Source organism: Lepidochelys kempii, chromosome 9, assembly GCF_965140285.1.
Source record: "Lepidochelys kempii isolate rLepKem1 chromosome 9, rLepKem1.hap1, whole genome shotgun sequence".
NCBI classification, from domain to species: Eukaryota; Metazoa; Chordata; order Testudines; family Cheloniidae; genus Lepidochelys; species Lepidochelys kempii.
Window position 1 is genome coordinate 54,742,374 of NC_136388.1, and position 17,637 is coordinate 54,760,010.

The window sequence follows — 17,637 nt, forward strand, 5'->3', positions numbered from 1 at the left end:
TGGTCCGTAGACTGCTTTTAGAGAATCAAAGAACATCTTTGTGTTGTTTGTATCTGCGTAATACTGAACTTCTGCAGCTTTCCTCTCCCACCACTCACCCAGCATTCTCCTCTGTTCAGACGGGGCCTTTCTCTGTAGTACTTAAATCTATCTTTCTTTGAGATGGAAATGAGACCATTCTGCCATTCAACAAACGCTTTTTGCTTGTCACTTAGGAGTTTGAAAATGTCCTCATTGTTGTCATTGAACCTGGAGTACCCTTTTCTTTGGCCCCAGCACTGATTCTGTGTCAAAAATCACATCTTTCAACAGGTTCCATTTTTCTTTTGGGTTGCCGGTGATTGGTGGGCATGAAAAAATTTTGTCATCAAATAACTGCTGAAACTGCACCTGATAGTTGATGTGCTTGAGCTTTACTCTGTTGAAGGCTGTTCTGTTGAGCTTGGGGCGCTTGCGCTGTGAAGGGACTATATACAGGTTGAGCACTGCTCTTACCTATCTGTGTTATGTCCAGCATTCTGTGTCACGCACAGCTCAGGTAATTCTGACATTGCAGATGTCTCATTGGCGGGTGACAACATAGATGATCAGATGCCATTGTTTGGACTGCGGGCGCATCCATGTCATTTTATATTTATCATTTTGCCTAAAGGTGGTGTTAGTGATGAGCAGTCTGTGTTCTGCACATTTACCCAAGAGGAGGAGTCTGTTGCTGTTCATCTTTCCCATTCCATGTCATCCTATCACACCTCTCCAGCCACTGCTGTCTCTACCAACCTTAGCACTGAAGTCTCCCAGCAGGATGAGCTGCTTGTATGCAGGGGTTGATCTGAGGATGGAGTCCAGGTCAGAGAAGAACTGCTCCTTGCTTTCCTCTGTGCTGGTCAGTGTAGGCGCATAGGCACTGATGACAGTAACATGCATAAAGGATTCAGGGGGAATCAAAATTTCATGAGCTGTTCATTCAGGCCAACAGGGAAATCAGGAAGTTGTTTCAGGAAAGATGTTCTTACTGCAAATCCAGCTCTATGGATCCTGTCTTCATCCTCTACTTTTCCTTTCTAGAAGAAAGTGTAATCGCCTCCTAGCTCACTGATGGAACCACCTCCAGCCAATCTAGTCTCACTCAGTGCTGCAATATCAATATTGTAGCAGGCGAGTTCTCTAGAGACAAGAGCTGTTCTTCTCTCAGGCCTTCATGCATCACCTTCGTCCATAAGGGTGTGGACATTCCATGCTCCTAGAATGAGTCGTTTCTTCTTTATTGTTTTTCAACTGCTGTAGGATGACTGCTGGACAGCCATGGTAGTCTGGCCAGATGTTATGGGGCAGGCAATGTATAGGGCACCTTTTCTAGCCTCTTCCCTTAAAAAGGGAGAACAGTGCTATCCTAAAAAGGGTTGTTCAGTTGCCTAGGATGCTGCTGAACTTCTCCACTGCCCCAGGGATGGAGCTGAACAGCCACTCATCCCAAGGACGCCTACATGCAGGATTGTGGCTATGACTGCCAGTGGTCATCTCCACCTGTCGCTTTGCCACACCCCCATCGCCGCAGGACTTGGATTGATGATATGATGATGATGAGCTTTGATAAGATGCTGTTAATGGGATGAGATTTGCAAGAAAACCTGTGTGGAAAACTTTTAAATGACAAAGCCGTTGCACAGGGGCAGTCCTACTCTCTCAGCTGTGGAAACTAGATTCCAGTGGCATGAAGGGTTGTTACAGCTAGGGACTTCCTTCTCTGCAGCGGATGGCCAGGACATTGTCAGTGCCTTGTCATGCTCTCTGTACCTCCCACAGCACAGTGCTGAACTGCCTACATGTTCATTGAATTAAAAATTGATTTCCTCCACCCAGTCCACCGGAGAACATACCCAGAGAACATACTCTGTTACAATAGGACCTAGAGGAAAAAAAAACACTCCCAAAGCAAAAACTAACACGCTTCCAGTGGCTCATCACAATGATTTCCGATGATCTTTGAAAGTGGCTCACTGAAAAGTCAGGCCTGTCAGAAAACTGCAGCGCATGTGATCTAAAGTTGCCCAGTCACCATATCTAGTTCCAAACTAGAGAGAAAGGCACACGATAGCATTCCCAGGGTGGGGTGTGGAATCTCTGACTTTTATTGCATTTCTTTTAGTCTGGTATTGGAGGGAATGTCTAGAATCAACTTAGAAAAGCTGCCAGCAAGAGCTCCATTTAGGTCTTTGGAAGAAAGGGCAGGAAAAGTCACTATGATAAATCTGGCTTTTGATGTCCTCTTCACTCCAGGATCTAAATGTTATTTGTAACTCAGTATGATCTAAGGCCTATTTAAGACAATGGTCTTTGCCTCTGGCTTTTAGAAAAGCTTGGGATAAAAACACCATCCTCAACCCGAACCTACAAATGGTGTTTTGCTCCTGGAGTAAAGAAGGCATCCAAAGCAATAAAGGTCGGTGATTTTGTGTCCCACGTTTCTCCCCGATTTAATATGAAATGTGGATGTACAAAGTATGCTCCCAAACAGATCAGCAAGACAGACACAGTGCAATTCAAAAGCACGTAGTAAATTCCTGTCTGGGATTTCTTTGGGTCTGCCAAACATGAACTACATCAGCTAGTTATTTAAATTCCATTTTTGGCTCTAGCCCTTATTGCTCCATGACAGAGATCCCATCCCTCTCTTACACCAAGCTACATTTTGTTCACAAACGTGTTTCATTTGGGGCACTTACTCCTGGGGTAATTCTGTGCCACTATGCAAGTGCAGAATTAATGTCCCCTGTAGATTTTACTCTTTTCTTGCAGAAAAATTAATTCACTTGCCCCTCTGGGGCAGGGTCAGTATGTGTGTGGGGGGTACGTGTCTGGTTCGGGCACCGGGAGCAGCCAGGGGAGACATAAATCACTGACTTGGGAGGTGGGGCTGCACTCTCTCTGTCCCTCTCGCTCACTATCATGGTGTACCTAGAAACGGGGAGGGTCAGGACTGGGGCCACCCCAACCAGGGACTCCTACCATGTGCCAGGCTCCAGCTGCTTATCCCATTTGGGCTGGTGGGGGGAGACAGGACTTCCTCTTCCCCTGCACGGGCTGCTCCCAGGGTGGGGGGTGGGTCAGAACCACCTCTGAGAACCTCCCCTGGCTGTAGAAAGCTACACACACACACCCCACTTCCTGCCGCCATCCCTCCCTAGCCGTGGGGGGAGAGGTCACAGGGAGCTGCCTCCCCGTCCACCCAACCCTTGTGCATCCAGACCCTCCTCCGCACCCAGACTCCCCCACCAAGCCCCACCCTCTTGCATCCAGACCCCCACTTTTGCACCCAGACCACCCCCCTGCTGAGTCCCCTGCACTCAACCCCCCCCCACTGAGCCCCAACTCCCTTGCACCTGGACCACCCCATTGAGCCCCCTGCACCTGGACTCCCACCCCACTGATTCCCAACCAGCTGCACCCAGACCCCCACCCCTCCAAGCCCAACTCCCCAGCACCCAGACTCCCCGCTCAGACACCCAGACCCCCCCGCTGAGCCTCATCCCTTCTCACAGACCCTGCCCCCCCACTGAGCCCCAACCACCTTCACCTGAACCCCCATAGAGTCCCATTCTACCCGCACTCAGAATGCCTCAACAAATCCCTGTGCATCCACATCCACCACACACCCAGCCCCCCACTAAACCACTCACTCCCAGAGTGTCCCACGCAGAACCCTCTCACCCCAGACCTGTACCTCCCCCACACTAAGCCCCCCCTCACATTTGGCTCCTGCCAGGCTGTTCCTGCCTGTCCCACACCTTGATTGGAGCAGGGCTGGGTGTGCATAGAAGACTCTGTCCCTCTTGCTCACTGTGGAGCCATCTGCTAATATGCCTAGTAAGGAATCTATTTATCAAAAACCATTTCCTGACTTTTTGTCTGTATTGTTACAGACACACTTACTGACAGGTATTTTGAAATAAATTACCAAAAGTATTGAAAACGGTGTGATTATTTTGTGTTAATTTGGCAAATAAAATATGCAGAATTTTAAAATATTGTGCATAGAATGTTTAATTTTTTGGTGCAGACTTCCCACAGGAGGAGGCACTACAGAGATGAAGGGAAATCCTGACAGGGATTCTTGATTAAGTGTTCTATACTCTACTCCTTATTGTAAGTCACTGATGTCAATGGAGCTATAAGTGACTTACATCTGGTGAGCATCTGGCTCATTCTCTCTGCATTCAGTATATTGGATTGTTTAGATGGTCACAGGAGACTTAGGTTTTTTTCTTTGTTTACACTCCTTTAACTGTATCTGTTTCTGCTTTGACTACTGGCTATCTCATTGCATTAATTATACATTTCAGTTAACCAGGAAAAAAAATACTAGATAATGCCCATACGTGAACTGATTCAGAATGCTCTGACCTAGGGCTCCTGTAGGAAGGGAACTAGTGATAGCAGGCAGGAAATGTCCTGTTGTGACCTATGGAATGGAAAGCTAAAGATGGAAATTAGTGGTTTGCTAGTAGAATCTGCTACTGAGGAAATATGTCTTTGACCAGCAGTTTCCCTGCAACAGGGAGCTGCGACAGCCAGGGAAACACATTTCATCTAGTGCTTAGAACCAATCTATCAGGCGCTCACTAAAGGAGTAGTGGAACCTGGAAAAATGAAGTAACTCACCTAATCCCCCTCTCAGTTTGGCGTGTTCTCGTTCCTCCCCAAAGCTAGAACTGACAGATCAGAGCACACTTCCAGCCTTGTTCTCCTGAGTGCTGGTTGTGAACTGGTTTAAATGTTATCATCATAGCAAGTCTTCCGATCTCCTGGTTTTTCTAGGATGCATTTCATCCATTGTGTTCTCTCTTTAGACCCATCACTCCAGCCTCCCTCTCCCCTGCCTGGCCCCCTGTGGCTCACTCACATGGCTTGCTGACAGCAGAGATCTTCAGTGATCAGGAAAAAAACCCTGAGACAGCAACGCTTGGCTCAAACAGCAAAATGAGACCAACAAAGGCCTCATTGTCAGAGAGCAGTGAAATAGTGATCAGCAGTGACCCATGTTCAGGTCCCCACGGTCATCCATTTACAGCTTATTTATTAGGGAGGGCCTGGGAACGGAGGAGATTCTCAGGGACATGCATAATGCCTAATGAATAATGCCTCCCTACCACAAAGCTCTGGGGTTCCCTGTGAGATATCCACAGGCAAAAACTATCACTCAGCATGTTACAAAAATGTGGGAGCAAGACACCAGGTGCCTTACATGTCTGGAGACACAGGGTCTGATTCTACGTTCACACTGGCTTTACAACTGTGTCCCTCCACTGACCTCAGAGGCGCTACTCCTGATTTACACTGGTATGAAATGAGAATTAGACCCACAGATCTGAGTTTCCTTAGGAAACAGTTTGGTTTAAAGCAAGATAAATTGTCTCCTAGTTCCCATTTGTGCCCATTATAAGTCCATCACACAATTTGGATCAAGCATCTGTTTGAGGGGCCAAGGCCTGGAATAACTAGGGGAAAGGGATCAGAGGGACAGCTCAAGGATCTATCAATAGAATGAACATGATGGGGTGTTTCTGGACAGGGATAAAGGCTCGTTAACAAAGCTGTGTGTGGAAGCTTACGCAGTGCCTGCCTCCATTATGCCTGGCTCAATCTGGTGCTCTTAGCCTCTGACTCGTAAGCACTGAAATCCACCCAACCTTTGATTTAAAAGCATGCATTTCTGAATACCTTTGTGGCTGGAGAAAAGCTAAATAGCAGTTCAGGATTAGCTGGGATTCAGGATATCAGTCTGGGATACCAATCCACCATAGCATTGCAAGAACTGTCATGGTGCTGAGTTGTATAGTTATTATGTAAAAAGTTGCTCATGTACCACATTTATATGGATTGTGCCCCTACGCGCACTGGTTGCCAAGAAGGCTGCATGGATAACGCACTTGCACCATTGCCCCATCTTTCTGCTTATGAGACCTGTTCCTAAAGCAGTAACCCAAATGCAGTGTGATATGTCAAAGCCAGAAATTTGAAGTGAAAGGTGCTAGAGTGGTAGCAAGGCAGGAGTTCCCAGACTGATCTGTGCTCCATGGCATTGTCTAATTCATGGAGGTGCAGCATCTATCAGCATTCAAGTAGTGCTGCTACCTATTACCCCATCTAAGACTCCTTCAGGTTCTCCAAAGACTTCTCTGAAAAACAAGCCTCTCTCAGCAGTCTATATGGCTGTTTGATGCCAGAGGTGTCTTTGGTTAAGTGGGGATGATTAGAGTAGTAGGGGCTACAGTCAGTTAGGACAGGAGATTTAGTACCAACAAGTGGAAAGTGCCACACCGAGAGAGGAAGTGAACAGCAGGTGCAGCATGGGGGACATACCAGTAGCAAGGCTCAGGAAGCCAATTGCAGTGCATAGTAACAGTTTTATGGAATTTACCAAGAGCAGTGCTACATGTTAACATAAGAACTGCCATGGTGGGTCAGACCAATGGTTCATCTAGCCCACTCTCCTGTCTTCCCACAATGACTAGGGTCAGATGCTTCAGAGGGAATGAACATATCAGGGAAAGTATCAAGTGATCCTTTCCTTTTCATCCAGCCCCGCCATCTGGCAGTCAGAGGTTCAGGGATATCCAGAGCATGGGATTGCATCAATAGCCATTGATGGACCTTGTGATGGGTTCCCCCCCCAGGGTGCAACCTGGAACTGGGGTATCACTGAGCCTTCTGACCCACCAGCCTGGGCTCCCTCTCACACTGTGCTGCTATGACAAGTTGAAAAGCCCTCCAAGCTTGCACTTTCACCAGCATTCACACAGGTAGAGACACACGCAGCTGCAGTTACATGCAGGCTCTCTAACCACCAGCCTCCCAGTTAGGACCCCAGAGCAGTACCATCCTGCCTTGGTCAAATCTGGCCTGTATATGGGTTTAACACCCAGTCCACCACTCCCTCAATGTGAAGAGGACCATGCACACTTGGGGTAACCAAGCTGAGATTTTCCCCAGAAATCTTAGTCAAACACACACTGGTTTGGATTAAAGCATAAAATATGTTTATTAACTACAAAAGCTATATTTTAAGTGATCATCAGTGATAGCAAACAGATGAAAGCAGATTACCTAGTAAATAAACAAAGCCACAAGCTGAGTTTACCATACTAGATAGGTAGGATATGAATTAGCAAATTCTCACCCTGAGCGATAAGCAGGCTGGCTGATTCTTAAGGCACAAGCTGCCTTTGCTTTGCAGCTTGGGTTTCCTGGGTTGTCATACACAGGCTAGAAATTCATTTAGCTGGGGACCATCACTTCCCCCAGTCTAGTCTTTGTTCTTCAGGTGTTTCCAGGTGTATTGTTGTAGGGAGAGTGAGGTACCATCATGATGTCATTTCCTCCTTTTATATCTTCTTCCCACTTGCTGGAAAGATCTTTTGCTGTGACCTGGGTCAAACAGTTCCCATTGTGTAGTACTATCTTTGAGAGGTTTCTATTGTACACAGCTCCTGGGGTTCTTGTGTTACATGAAGGAATAAATAACACTTCCTTATTCACTTTTTCCACACCAGTCATGATTTTATAGACCTTAATCATATCCCCCTTTAGTTGTCTCTTTTCCAAGCTGAAGAGTCCCAGTCTTTTTGGTCTCTCCTCATATGGAATTGTTCCAGACCCCCAATTATTTTTGTTGCCCTTCTCTGTACTTCTTCCAATTCTAATACATGTTTTCTGAGATGAAGCAACCAGAACTGCACGCAGTATTCACAGTGTGGACATACCATGGATTTATATAGTAGTATTATGATATTTTCTGTCTTATCTTTCTCTTTTCCTAATAGCTCCTAACATTGTTAGCTTTGACTGCCATTGCACATTGAACAAAAGGTTTTCAGAGAACTATCCACAATGACGCCAAGATCTCTTTCTTGAGTGGCAACAGCTAATTTAGACCCCATCATTTTGTATGTAGCATTAAGATTATAGAATCATAGAATATCAGGGTTGGAAGGGACCTCAGGAGGTCATCTAGTCCAAACCCCTGCTCAAAGCAGGACCAATCCCCAATTAAATCATCCCAGCCAGGGCTTTGTCAAGCCTGACCTTAAAAACTTCTAAGGAAGGAGATTCCGCCACCTCCCTAGGTAACGCATTCCAGTGTTTCACCACCCTCCTAGTGAAAAAGTTTTTCCTAATATCCAACCTAAACCTCCCCCACTGCAACTTGAGACCATTACTCCTTGTTCTGTCATCCGCTACCACTGAGAACAGTCTAGATCCATCCTCTTTGGAACCCCCTTTCAGGTAGTTGAAAGCAGCTATCAAATCCCCCCTCATTCTTCTCTTCCGCAGACTAAACAATCCCAGTTCCCTCAGCCTCTCCTCATAAGTCATGTGTTCCAGTTCCCTAATAATTTTTGTTGCCCTCTGCTGGACTCTTTCCAATTTTTCCTACATATACATCCTAAAATGCCATTGGCCTTCTTGGCAACAAGGGCACACTGTTGACTCATATCCAGCTTCTCGTCCACTGTAATCCCTCGGTCCTTTTTTGCAGAACTGCTGCCAAGCCATTCGGTCCCTAGTCTGTAGCGGTGCATGGGATTCTTCCATCCTAAGTGCAGGACTCTGCACTTGTCCTTGTTGAACCTCATCAGATTTCTTTTGGCCCAATCCTCTAATTTGTCTAGGGCCCTCTGTATCCTATCCCTACCCTCCAGCGTATCTACCTCTCCTCCCAGTTTAGTGTCATCTGCAAACTTGCTGAGAGTGCAATCCACACCATCCTCCAGATCATTTATGAAGATATTGAATAAAACCAGCCGGAGGACTGACCCTTGGGGCACTCCACTTGATACCGGCTGCCAACTAGACATGGAGCCATTGATCACTACCCGTTGAGCCCGACAATCTAGCCAACTTTCTATCCACCTTATAGTCCATTCATCCAGCCCATACTTTAACTTGCTGGCAAGAATACTGTGGGAGACTGTGTCAAAAGCTTTGCTAAAGCTTATTATGGTTTCCAATGTGCATTACTTTGCATTTATCAACATTGAATTTCATCTGCCATTTTGTTGCCCAGTCACGCAGTTCCTACATGCCAGAAAATGGCACTTTTTGTGTTATCTACATATACTCATGCGTATAGACATTTCTTATATGGCTTTCTCTTAACAGGCAGGACCTGTAAAATCCCAGGAGCAGTGGCAGATGGCTACAGAGGAGAGGTGACTCAGGGTCACAACGCAGAAAAGGGGTTCCAATTTCTTTCCAGACTAAAGAGAACTGGAAGGGAGACGGAATCAAATGTGTTTGGTTCTCACAGTTTGTAGTTGCTCTACAGTTTTAGTGTCATGCTGAGGCCCATAACATTGACAAATACGTACAACCCACCACAAGAGGTAAGACCCCACCCAAAAAAGGAAGCCATAATCAGCCAGAAAGTTTGGCAAAAAAGGCGTCTCAGTAGAAAAATACTTGCATGTGCCATACTCAGGCAATGACACTGCAGAGATCTGAACTGAGGCATTCTAGGGGTCTGTAATGAGTAAAACATCGAAAGTCACCCTTCCTCCAAGTCTTCGTATGTCTCATTACTGTGTTGTTTGTCTACCGTTTGATTGTCAGGAAAGTAAAAAATAGAAAGAACTGCGGGGAGGTGGGGCAGGAGAAGTGATATCACCAGAGCAGAATGGCTGCTTGAAGTTGGCACAATCCTCAGCCTTCACTACTCCCCAGTCCCCCATGACTCCCCAGAAAGCCTCACCTAATTCCTTAATAGATCTCCTTCATATGGAGTTCCCATCTGTCAACATGGATTTGTCAAGAACAAATCATATCAAACCAGCCTAATATCCTTCTTTGGCAGGGAAGCAAGCCTTGTGGATAGGGAGGAAGCAATACATATGATATATGTCAACTTTAGTAAGGCTTTTGATACTGTCTCACATGACATTCTTGTAAACAAACTAGAGAACTATAGCCTAGACAAAACCTACTACTCGTTGGAAAAGTGCAGTCAGAGTATTTATCAATGGTTCACAATCAAGCTGGAAGGGCATAGCAAGTGGGGTCCTGCAGGGATCTGTCCTGGATCTGATTCCTAAATTCCCTCTAAGCTGCCCGGCTGCGCCCAAGAAGCTATCATGTGCCACGCACTTCATGTGTCCCTCCCCTCACTGCTGCACTGCTCCTGCCCTCTGCCTTGGAGCCCCTGGCCAGCTGCTCCTGGGAGCCTCCTGCTTGCTGTGCAGAGCAGGGGGGAGGGAAGGAGGGGCACTGATGTCAGGATGTCCCCTCCTCCCACCCCTGTACCCCATCTCCACAGAGCCGGGTGAGGGACACGACAGGGGTCAGGACAGAGGCAGCTGATTGGCAGCTGTTGCTGTGTCTGAACAAGCAGGGAGCAGGCTTCAGACTGCTGAATGCCGATCTACTTAAAAGGCAGTCTCTCTGTGTCACACACACACACACACACACACAGTGTGTGTCTCGGTCTCACTCACACATGCACACACACTCTGTCTTTCACACTCATCTCCCATCACATACGTGTATTATTGTTGTTGTTGTTATTTAATAGTTCTTTCAAAGTGTGTGATTTTAGTGTTTTGACTGATCTATGCATTTCATAATTTTTATTTCTTTCTTACACTTAAATTTAATTCTTTGACTAGTGAATTCTAAAATGCCTACCCTGTCCTGGCTGGAGTACTTATCGCTATGGTAACTTTTTAAATATATATATTATATCTAGGTTTTTTGTTTCTACTGGTGGCGCAAATCCTCACATTACCTTGATATGGTGCACATAACAAAATTCATTCCACACATGGATTAGAGGGAACACTGTCTGGTTCTATTCAATATCTTCATAAATTACTTTGATAATGGTGTAAAGAGCACAGTCTGTGGATGATGCCAAACTAGGAGAAGTTGAACGTGCTTTGTAGGACAGGATTAGAATTCAAATAGATCTTGACAAACTGGAGAAATGGTCTGAAATAAATAGGCAGAAATTCAATAAAGACAAATGCAAAGTACTACGCTTAGGAAACAATAATCAATTGCACAAGTACAAAATGGGAAATGACTGCCTAGAACGGAGTATTGCAGAAAGCGATCTGGGCATTATAGTGGTTCACAAACGAAGTATGAGTCAACAATGTAATATTGTTGCACCGAAAGGGATGTGTTAGCAGCAGTGGTGTAAGTAAGAAACAAGAAATAATTCTTCCATTCTACTCAGCACTGATAAGGCCTCAACTGGAATATGGTGTCCAGTTTAGGATACCATACTTCAGGAAAGATGTGGACTAATTGGAAAAAGTCCAAAGGAGAGCAACAAAAATGATTAAAGTCTTAGAAAACATGAACTAAGAAAAAAGATTGAAAAAAATAGGGTTTGTTTAATCTGGAGAAGTGAAGACTAAGAGGGGACATGATAACAGCCTTCAAGCACATAAAAGGTTGCTATAAAGAGGAGGGTGATAAATTGTTCTTCTCAACCACTGAGGACAGGACAAGGAGTAATGGGGTTATATTGCAGCAAGGGAGATTTAGGTTACATATTGGGAAAAACTTCCTAACTGTCAGGGACAGGGTAGTTAGACACTGAAACAAATTACCTAGGGAGATGTGGAATCTCTGTCACTGGAGATTTTTAAGAACAAGTTAGACAAACACCTATCAGAAATGGTCTTGATAGTACTTAGTCCTGCCTCTGTCCTGGAGACTGGACTAGAAGTATCAAGGTCCCTTCCGGGGCTACATTTCTATGATTCCATTTCTAGAAAAGGAATTTACAAGGTAGGGAGATTGCAGAGCAGGCTGAGCTGGAAAAATCCAAGATGGTGGCTGTCATATATTTCTTGTACATGGTAGGTTACAGGGCTGCTACTAGCAGGTCAAGCTTCTGTACCAGATATTGACAGATGCACAAAATATATCTTCCATAAGATCCTTTAATGCTCTACCAGGTTAGATATGGTTAGCTTAAACAATGTATGTTGCACATAGTGTCACCTAATGGTGGTACAGTATAATATAGTCTGGCATTCTGTTACAGTAGCTGCCTGGCCCAGCCAGGCCTCTCAGGAGAGGAAGGTTTTGGTGATCTGATTTCTGAGTTTAGATCTCCCTCTAGATGCCAAATTGGCTAAAGTTAATGCTGATCTCAGCAAAATGGGGGTGAGAGTGATCAGTCTGGAGACAGGCATAGGGGAGAGATTGGACGCTGAAGCTCTGCTGTAGAATAGAATTAAAATGCTAGGTTCAAAAAGAGGGACCCTGCAGAGAAGCTTAAAGAAAGAACTGTGAGAGGAGCAGTAACCTAAGGATCAGGGGCCTCCCTGAAGGAGTGGAACAAAGGGAAAAAGGCTGGAAAAAGGCTAATGTAGTGCCCACCTTTAAAAAAGGGAAGAAGGAGGATCCTGGGAACTACAGACCAGTCAGCCTCACCTCAGTCCCTGGAAAAATCATGGAGCAGGTCCTCAAGGAATCAATTCTGAAGCACTTAGACGAGAGGAAAGTGATAAGGAACAGTCAGCATGGATTCACCAAGGACAAGTCATGCCTGACTAATCTAATTGCCTTCTATGACGAGATAACTGGCTCTGTGGATGAGGGGAAAGCAGTGGATGTGTTGTTCCTTGACTTTAGCAAAGCTTTTGACACGGTCTCCCACAGTATTCTTGCCAGCAAGTTAAAGAAGTATGGGCTGGATGAATGGACTATAAGGTGGATAGAAAGTTGGCTAGATTGTCGGGCTCAATGGGTAGTGATCAATGGCTCCATGTCTGGATGGCAGCCGGTATCAAGTGGAGTGCCCCAAGGGTCGGTCCTCGGGCCAGTTTTGTTCAATATCTTCATAAAAGATCTGGAGGATTGTGTGGACAGATTGGTCCTGCTTTGAGCAGGGGATTGGACTAAATGACATCCTGAGGTCCCTTCCAACCCTGATATTCTATGATTCTATGATTCAGTGCAAATTCTAAAGCAGGCATCTCCTACACCTTCTTATACCCAGGAGCTAGAAAAATTGAGAAAGAGTTCAGAGGCCTGCATGCTCCCCCACTAACATTTCAATAGGCAGGATTCATAGAATATCAGGGTTGGAAGGGACATCAGGAAATCATCTAGTCCAACACCCTGCTCAAAGCAGGACACATCCCCAATTTTTGCCCCAGATCCCTAAATGGTCCCCTCAAGGATTGAACTCACAACCCTGGGTTTAGCAGGCCAATATTCAAACCACTGAGCTATCCCTCCTACCAGATTGTATGATTTCTCTATTTTGTGCAAAAAGATCTAATTGTAAGAAAAGCCAGAGAGGTCACAGTGGTAATTCTAGGGGGTCATAAACTACTGATCTTGCAGGATCCAGCAGCCACCATTCCAAAACACAGAAGGGAGCTAGCTGAACTCTCAACAGCATTATGGGACACTCAAAATACAGAAAAGGAGTACTTGTGGCACCTTAGAGACTAACACATTTATTTGAGCATAAGCTTTCGTGAGCTACAGCTCACTTCATCAGATGCATACTGTGGAAAGTGTAGAAGATCTTTTTATATATACACAAAGCATGAAAAAATACCTCCTCCCACCCCACTCTCCTGCTGGTGATAGGTTATCTAAAGTGATCACCCTCCTTACAATGTGTATGATAATCAAGTTGGGCCATTTCCAGCACAAATCCACATTCTCTCACCTCACCCCACCCCACCCCACCCCCACCACCACACACACAAACCCACTCTCCTGCTGGTAATAGCTTATCTAAAGTGACCACTCTCCTTACAATGTGTATGATAATCAAGGTGGGCCATTTCCAGCACAAATCTAGGATTTAACAAGAATGTCGGGCGGGGGGGAGGGGTAGGAAAAAACAAGGGGAAATAGTTTACCTTGCATAATGACTTAGCCACTCCCAGTCTCTATTCAAGCCTAAGTTAATTGTATCAAATTTGCAAATGAATTCCAATTCAACAGTTTCTCACTGGAGTCTGGATTTGAAGTTTTTTTGTTGTAATATCACAACTTTCATGTCTGTAATCGCGTGACTAGAGAGATTGAAGTGTTCTCCAACTGGTTTATGAATGTTATAATTCTTGACATCTGATTTGTGTCCATTTATTCTTTTACGTAGCGACTGTCCAGTTTGACCAATGCACATGGCAGAGGGGCATTGCTGGCACATGATGGCATATATCACATTGGTGGATGTGCAGGTGAACGAGCCTCTGATAGTGTGGCTGATGTTATTAGGCCCTGTGATGGTGTCCCCTGAATAGATATGTGGGCACAGTTGGCAACGGGCTTTGTTGCCAGCAGGAGAGTGGGGTGGGAGGAGGTATTTTTTTATGCTTTGTGTGTATATAAAAAGATCTTCTACACTTTCCACAGTATGCATCCGATGAAGTGAGCTGTAGCTCACGAAAGCTTATGCTCAAATAAATTGGTTAGTCTCTAAGGTGCCACAAGTACTCCTTTTCTTTTTGCGAATACAGACTAACACGGCTGTTACTCTGAAAGCTGTATTAGGCAGATCCTTAATGGACCTTATGATGAAGAAAGCTGAGATGCAGAAGCTTGGTCTGTGACTAGCCCATCTCTGGTACAGGAGTGTGACATCTTTTATCTCCTCTTCATCCACAACAGACAAGCATACAAGAGAAAAAAGAGAAGGGATTAGCAGGGCCATCCCTACCCATATGCAAAGTACGCAGCTGCGTAGGGCACCAGGAACAATGGGGCACCAAATTTCCTGGTGCCCTACACAGCTGTGTGCTGCTCCAGCCCCTGCTCCGCCTCTTCCCCATGGCCCCCGCCCTGCTCCGCCCCAGCCCGCCTTTTCCCACCCCTGCTCCACCCCTACTCCACCCCTTCCCCAAAGCCCCTGCCCCGCTCCCACCCCACCTCTTCCCCATGGCCCCCGCCCTGCTCCGCCCCAGCCCGCCTCTTCCCACCCCTGCTCCACCCCCACTCCACCCCTTCCCCAAAGCCCCTTCCCCGCTCCCACCCCACCTCTTCCCCATGCCCCCCACCCCTTCTCTGCCCCTGTCCTGCAGGCCTGCACTCACCAGTGGCAGGAAGTGCAGCGACCTGGCCACAGCCCGCGCCACACCACTGGTGAGTGCTGGGGGGTGGTTCCCCCCTGCTTCCCAAGGCTGAGAGCCAGGGGAGCAGAGCAGAGCGGGCTGGGGCTGGGTTACTCCACTTCCCGCCACCCCGTAAGTGTGGGGTCGGGCCTGCCCTGCAATCACCAGGCAGCAGGAAGTGGAGCGACCTGGCCCCAACCCACTCTGCTCCGCCGGCTCGTGCTGGGGAGCGGTTTCCCCCCTGCCTCCCAAGCCTTCTCCTTCCCCCACACAGAGGCCTGGGGCCAGTTCCCCGCCATGGAGGCCTGAGGCCCCACACAGTCCCCCCCATGGGGCGGGGGGGGGCGTTGCATAGGGCACCGAAATTGCTAGGGACAGCCCTGGGGATTAGGACCCTCAAAAGAGTAAACCTTGTGGAAGGCTGTCCAGACTCTCTGGGGGACAGACATCAAACCAGCAAACCAAGATAAGGATTAGCAGTTAGTCAAACCTAGAAGAAAGAGATTGCTGTGACAGGATCACTGGGGTACCACCGGGAATTGTGGGACCACTGTGTCCCTTAATTCTCCAGCCTGGGCTGTCTCTCACAATGCTATGCCAGTGAGAAGCCACAAACTCCTCCAGGCTCTGTGATCACTCAGCCATCAGCATGTGGAGACCCACACCCAGCTAATTTATACGAATGCTGTCTAAGCCATTCATGAATCATATACAGAGAGGCACCAGCCAGTCACCCGAGACTCTAGCCTTGCACCCCAGAAATATACCATTTTACACTGCTCAAGACTCCTCTGGATGGTGTAAGCTCATTAATTAGTTCACTATTCCAGCAAAGGATCGTGGATGTGCAACAGCCATTGTTAACCTTAGTTGAGGTTCCCCAAGCACTTCAACCAAAACCACACTGTTTTAGGTAAAATATAAAACAGATTTATTAACTACAGGAAGATACATTATAAGTGATTATAACTAGCAGGCATAAAAGCTCAAAGTTGGTTACATAAGAAATTAAAATAAAATTACAGTCTAGATTCTACAGACTAAGGCCTGGTCTACACTACGAGTTTATGTTTCTGTACTCCTCCCCAACAAGGGGATTAGCGCTGAAATCGACATCACCTTTTCGAATTAGAGTTAGTGTGGACGCAATTTGACGGTATTGGCCTCCGGGAGCTATCGCACAGTGCACCATTATGACTGCTCTGGACAGCACTCTGAACTCGGATGCACTGGCCAGGTTTCTGGGGAGAGCAGCCTTATTCCATCCTCCATGGTAGGACACTTTACTATGCCATGATAGTAGCAAGTAATCTGGTATCATTGCATGACAAAGCCTGGCAGCGTATGGTCCAGGTTTTTGCTAGCATTCAAGCAACATCCATTCTTTATCTCTCTGTTATCCTCAGGAGAGTGATATTATTCATGGTAACCTGGTAGAAATAGGGGAATTTAATTAAGGGGACATTCAGAGGTGGCCGTTTCTACTGGGCTGTTTGCCTGTGATTGAAAAGAAATCCTCCCGCAGTTAGCCAAGCGGTGGGGGGCGGAGCAGGGTGCCATTGGCGCTGAGCTGTTCACGTTTGGCTAGCAGGGATCTTCCCTGATACCAGCCATGCGGTGGGGGGAAGGGTAAATCAATCATCCCAGAGAATTGGATGAGGGGGGGTTAGTTTGATTTCTGCTGCTGCACGTTAACACGAAAACTGCAGCACTAAATGGCCAACTCAACGGGCTTTGCTTGGTATGGGAAAGGAGGGCACTGTTGTTATGAAGGTTGCAGAAGCCGAAAGACTATGGCTACCATGGCTGCCTGCAAGCTGAATTCTGTTGCCTGGCACTGCGTGTGTGATCTCTAACACCAAAGCCGCAGGCACTCAATATAAGATGCAAAATGCGACCTTGTACCGAAATCACATGTGCTGTGTAATGTGAATAGTGTTGTTCACCATGAAAGAGTATAGACATTGTTCTGTAAAATGTATCTTTTTAAATACTTCTCTCCCTTTTTTCCCTCTCACAGCTGCAAATGTTTCAAGCCTCCCTCCTCCGTCCCAAAGGCTATCTCAGATTAGGCAGCGAAAAAAATGCATGCACGATGAAATGTTCTCTGAGCTCATGCAGTCGTCCGACACTGACAGAGCTCAGCAGAATGTGTGGAGGGACACAGTAGCACAGTGCAGGAAAGCGGCCAATGAACGTGAGGACAGGAGGGACGATCGAGATGAGAGGTGGGGGCAGGAAGATCAGAGGAGGCAGGATGCAACACTGAGGCTACTGCGGGATCAAACGGACATGCTCCAGCATTTGGTGGAGGTTCAGGAATGGCAGCAGGATCACAGACTGCCGCTGCAGCCCCTATGTAACCAACCGCCCTCCTCCCCAAGTTCCATAGCCTCCTCACCCAGACGCCCAAGAAAGCTGCGGGGTGGGGAGGCTCCGGGCACCCAACCACTCCACCCCAGTGGATAGCCCAAGCAACAGAAGGCTGTCATTCAACAAGTTTTGAAGTGGCCTTTTCCTTCCCTTCTGTCCTCCTCCCACACCCCACCCGGGC

At 46.8% G+C, this 17,637-nt stretch overlaps 1 protein-coding gene across 1 annotated transcript in view; it reads left to right on the forward strand.

Moving 5' to 3' along the window:
- The window catches only part of UBXN7 (UBX domain protein 7), a 156,396-nt gene extending 139,128 nt beyond the window's left edge, over nt 1-17,268 (forward strand). The window contains exon 11 of the mRNA XM_073360405.2: nt 17,104-17,268. Coding sequence (XP_073216506.1) covers nt 17,104-17,253 — 150 coding nt within the window. The 3' untranslated portion in view covers nt 17,254-17,268. The remainder of the gene's footprint in view (nt 1-17,103) is intronic.
- Nucleotides 17,269-17,637: the final 369 nt, after the last annotated feature.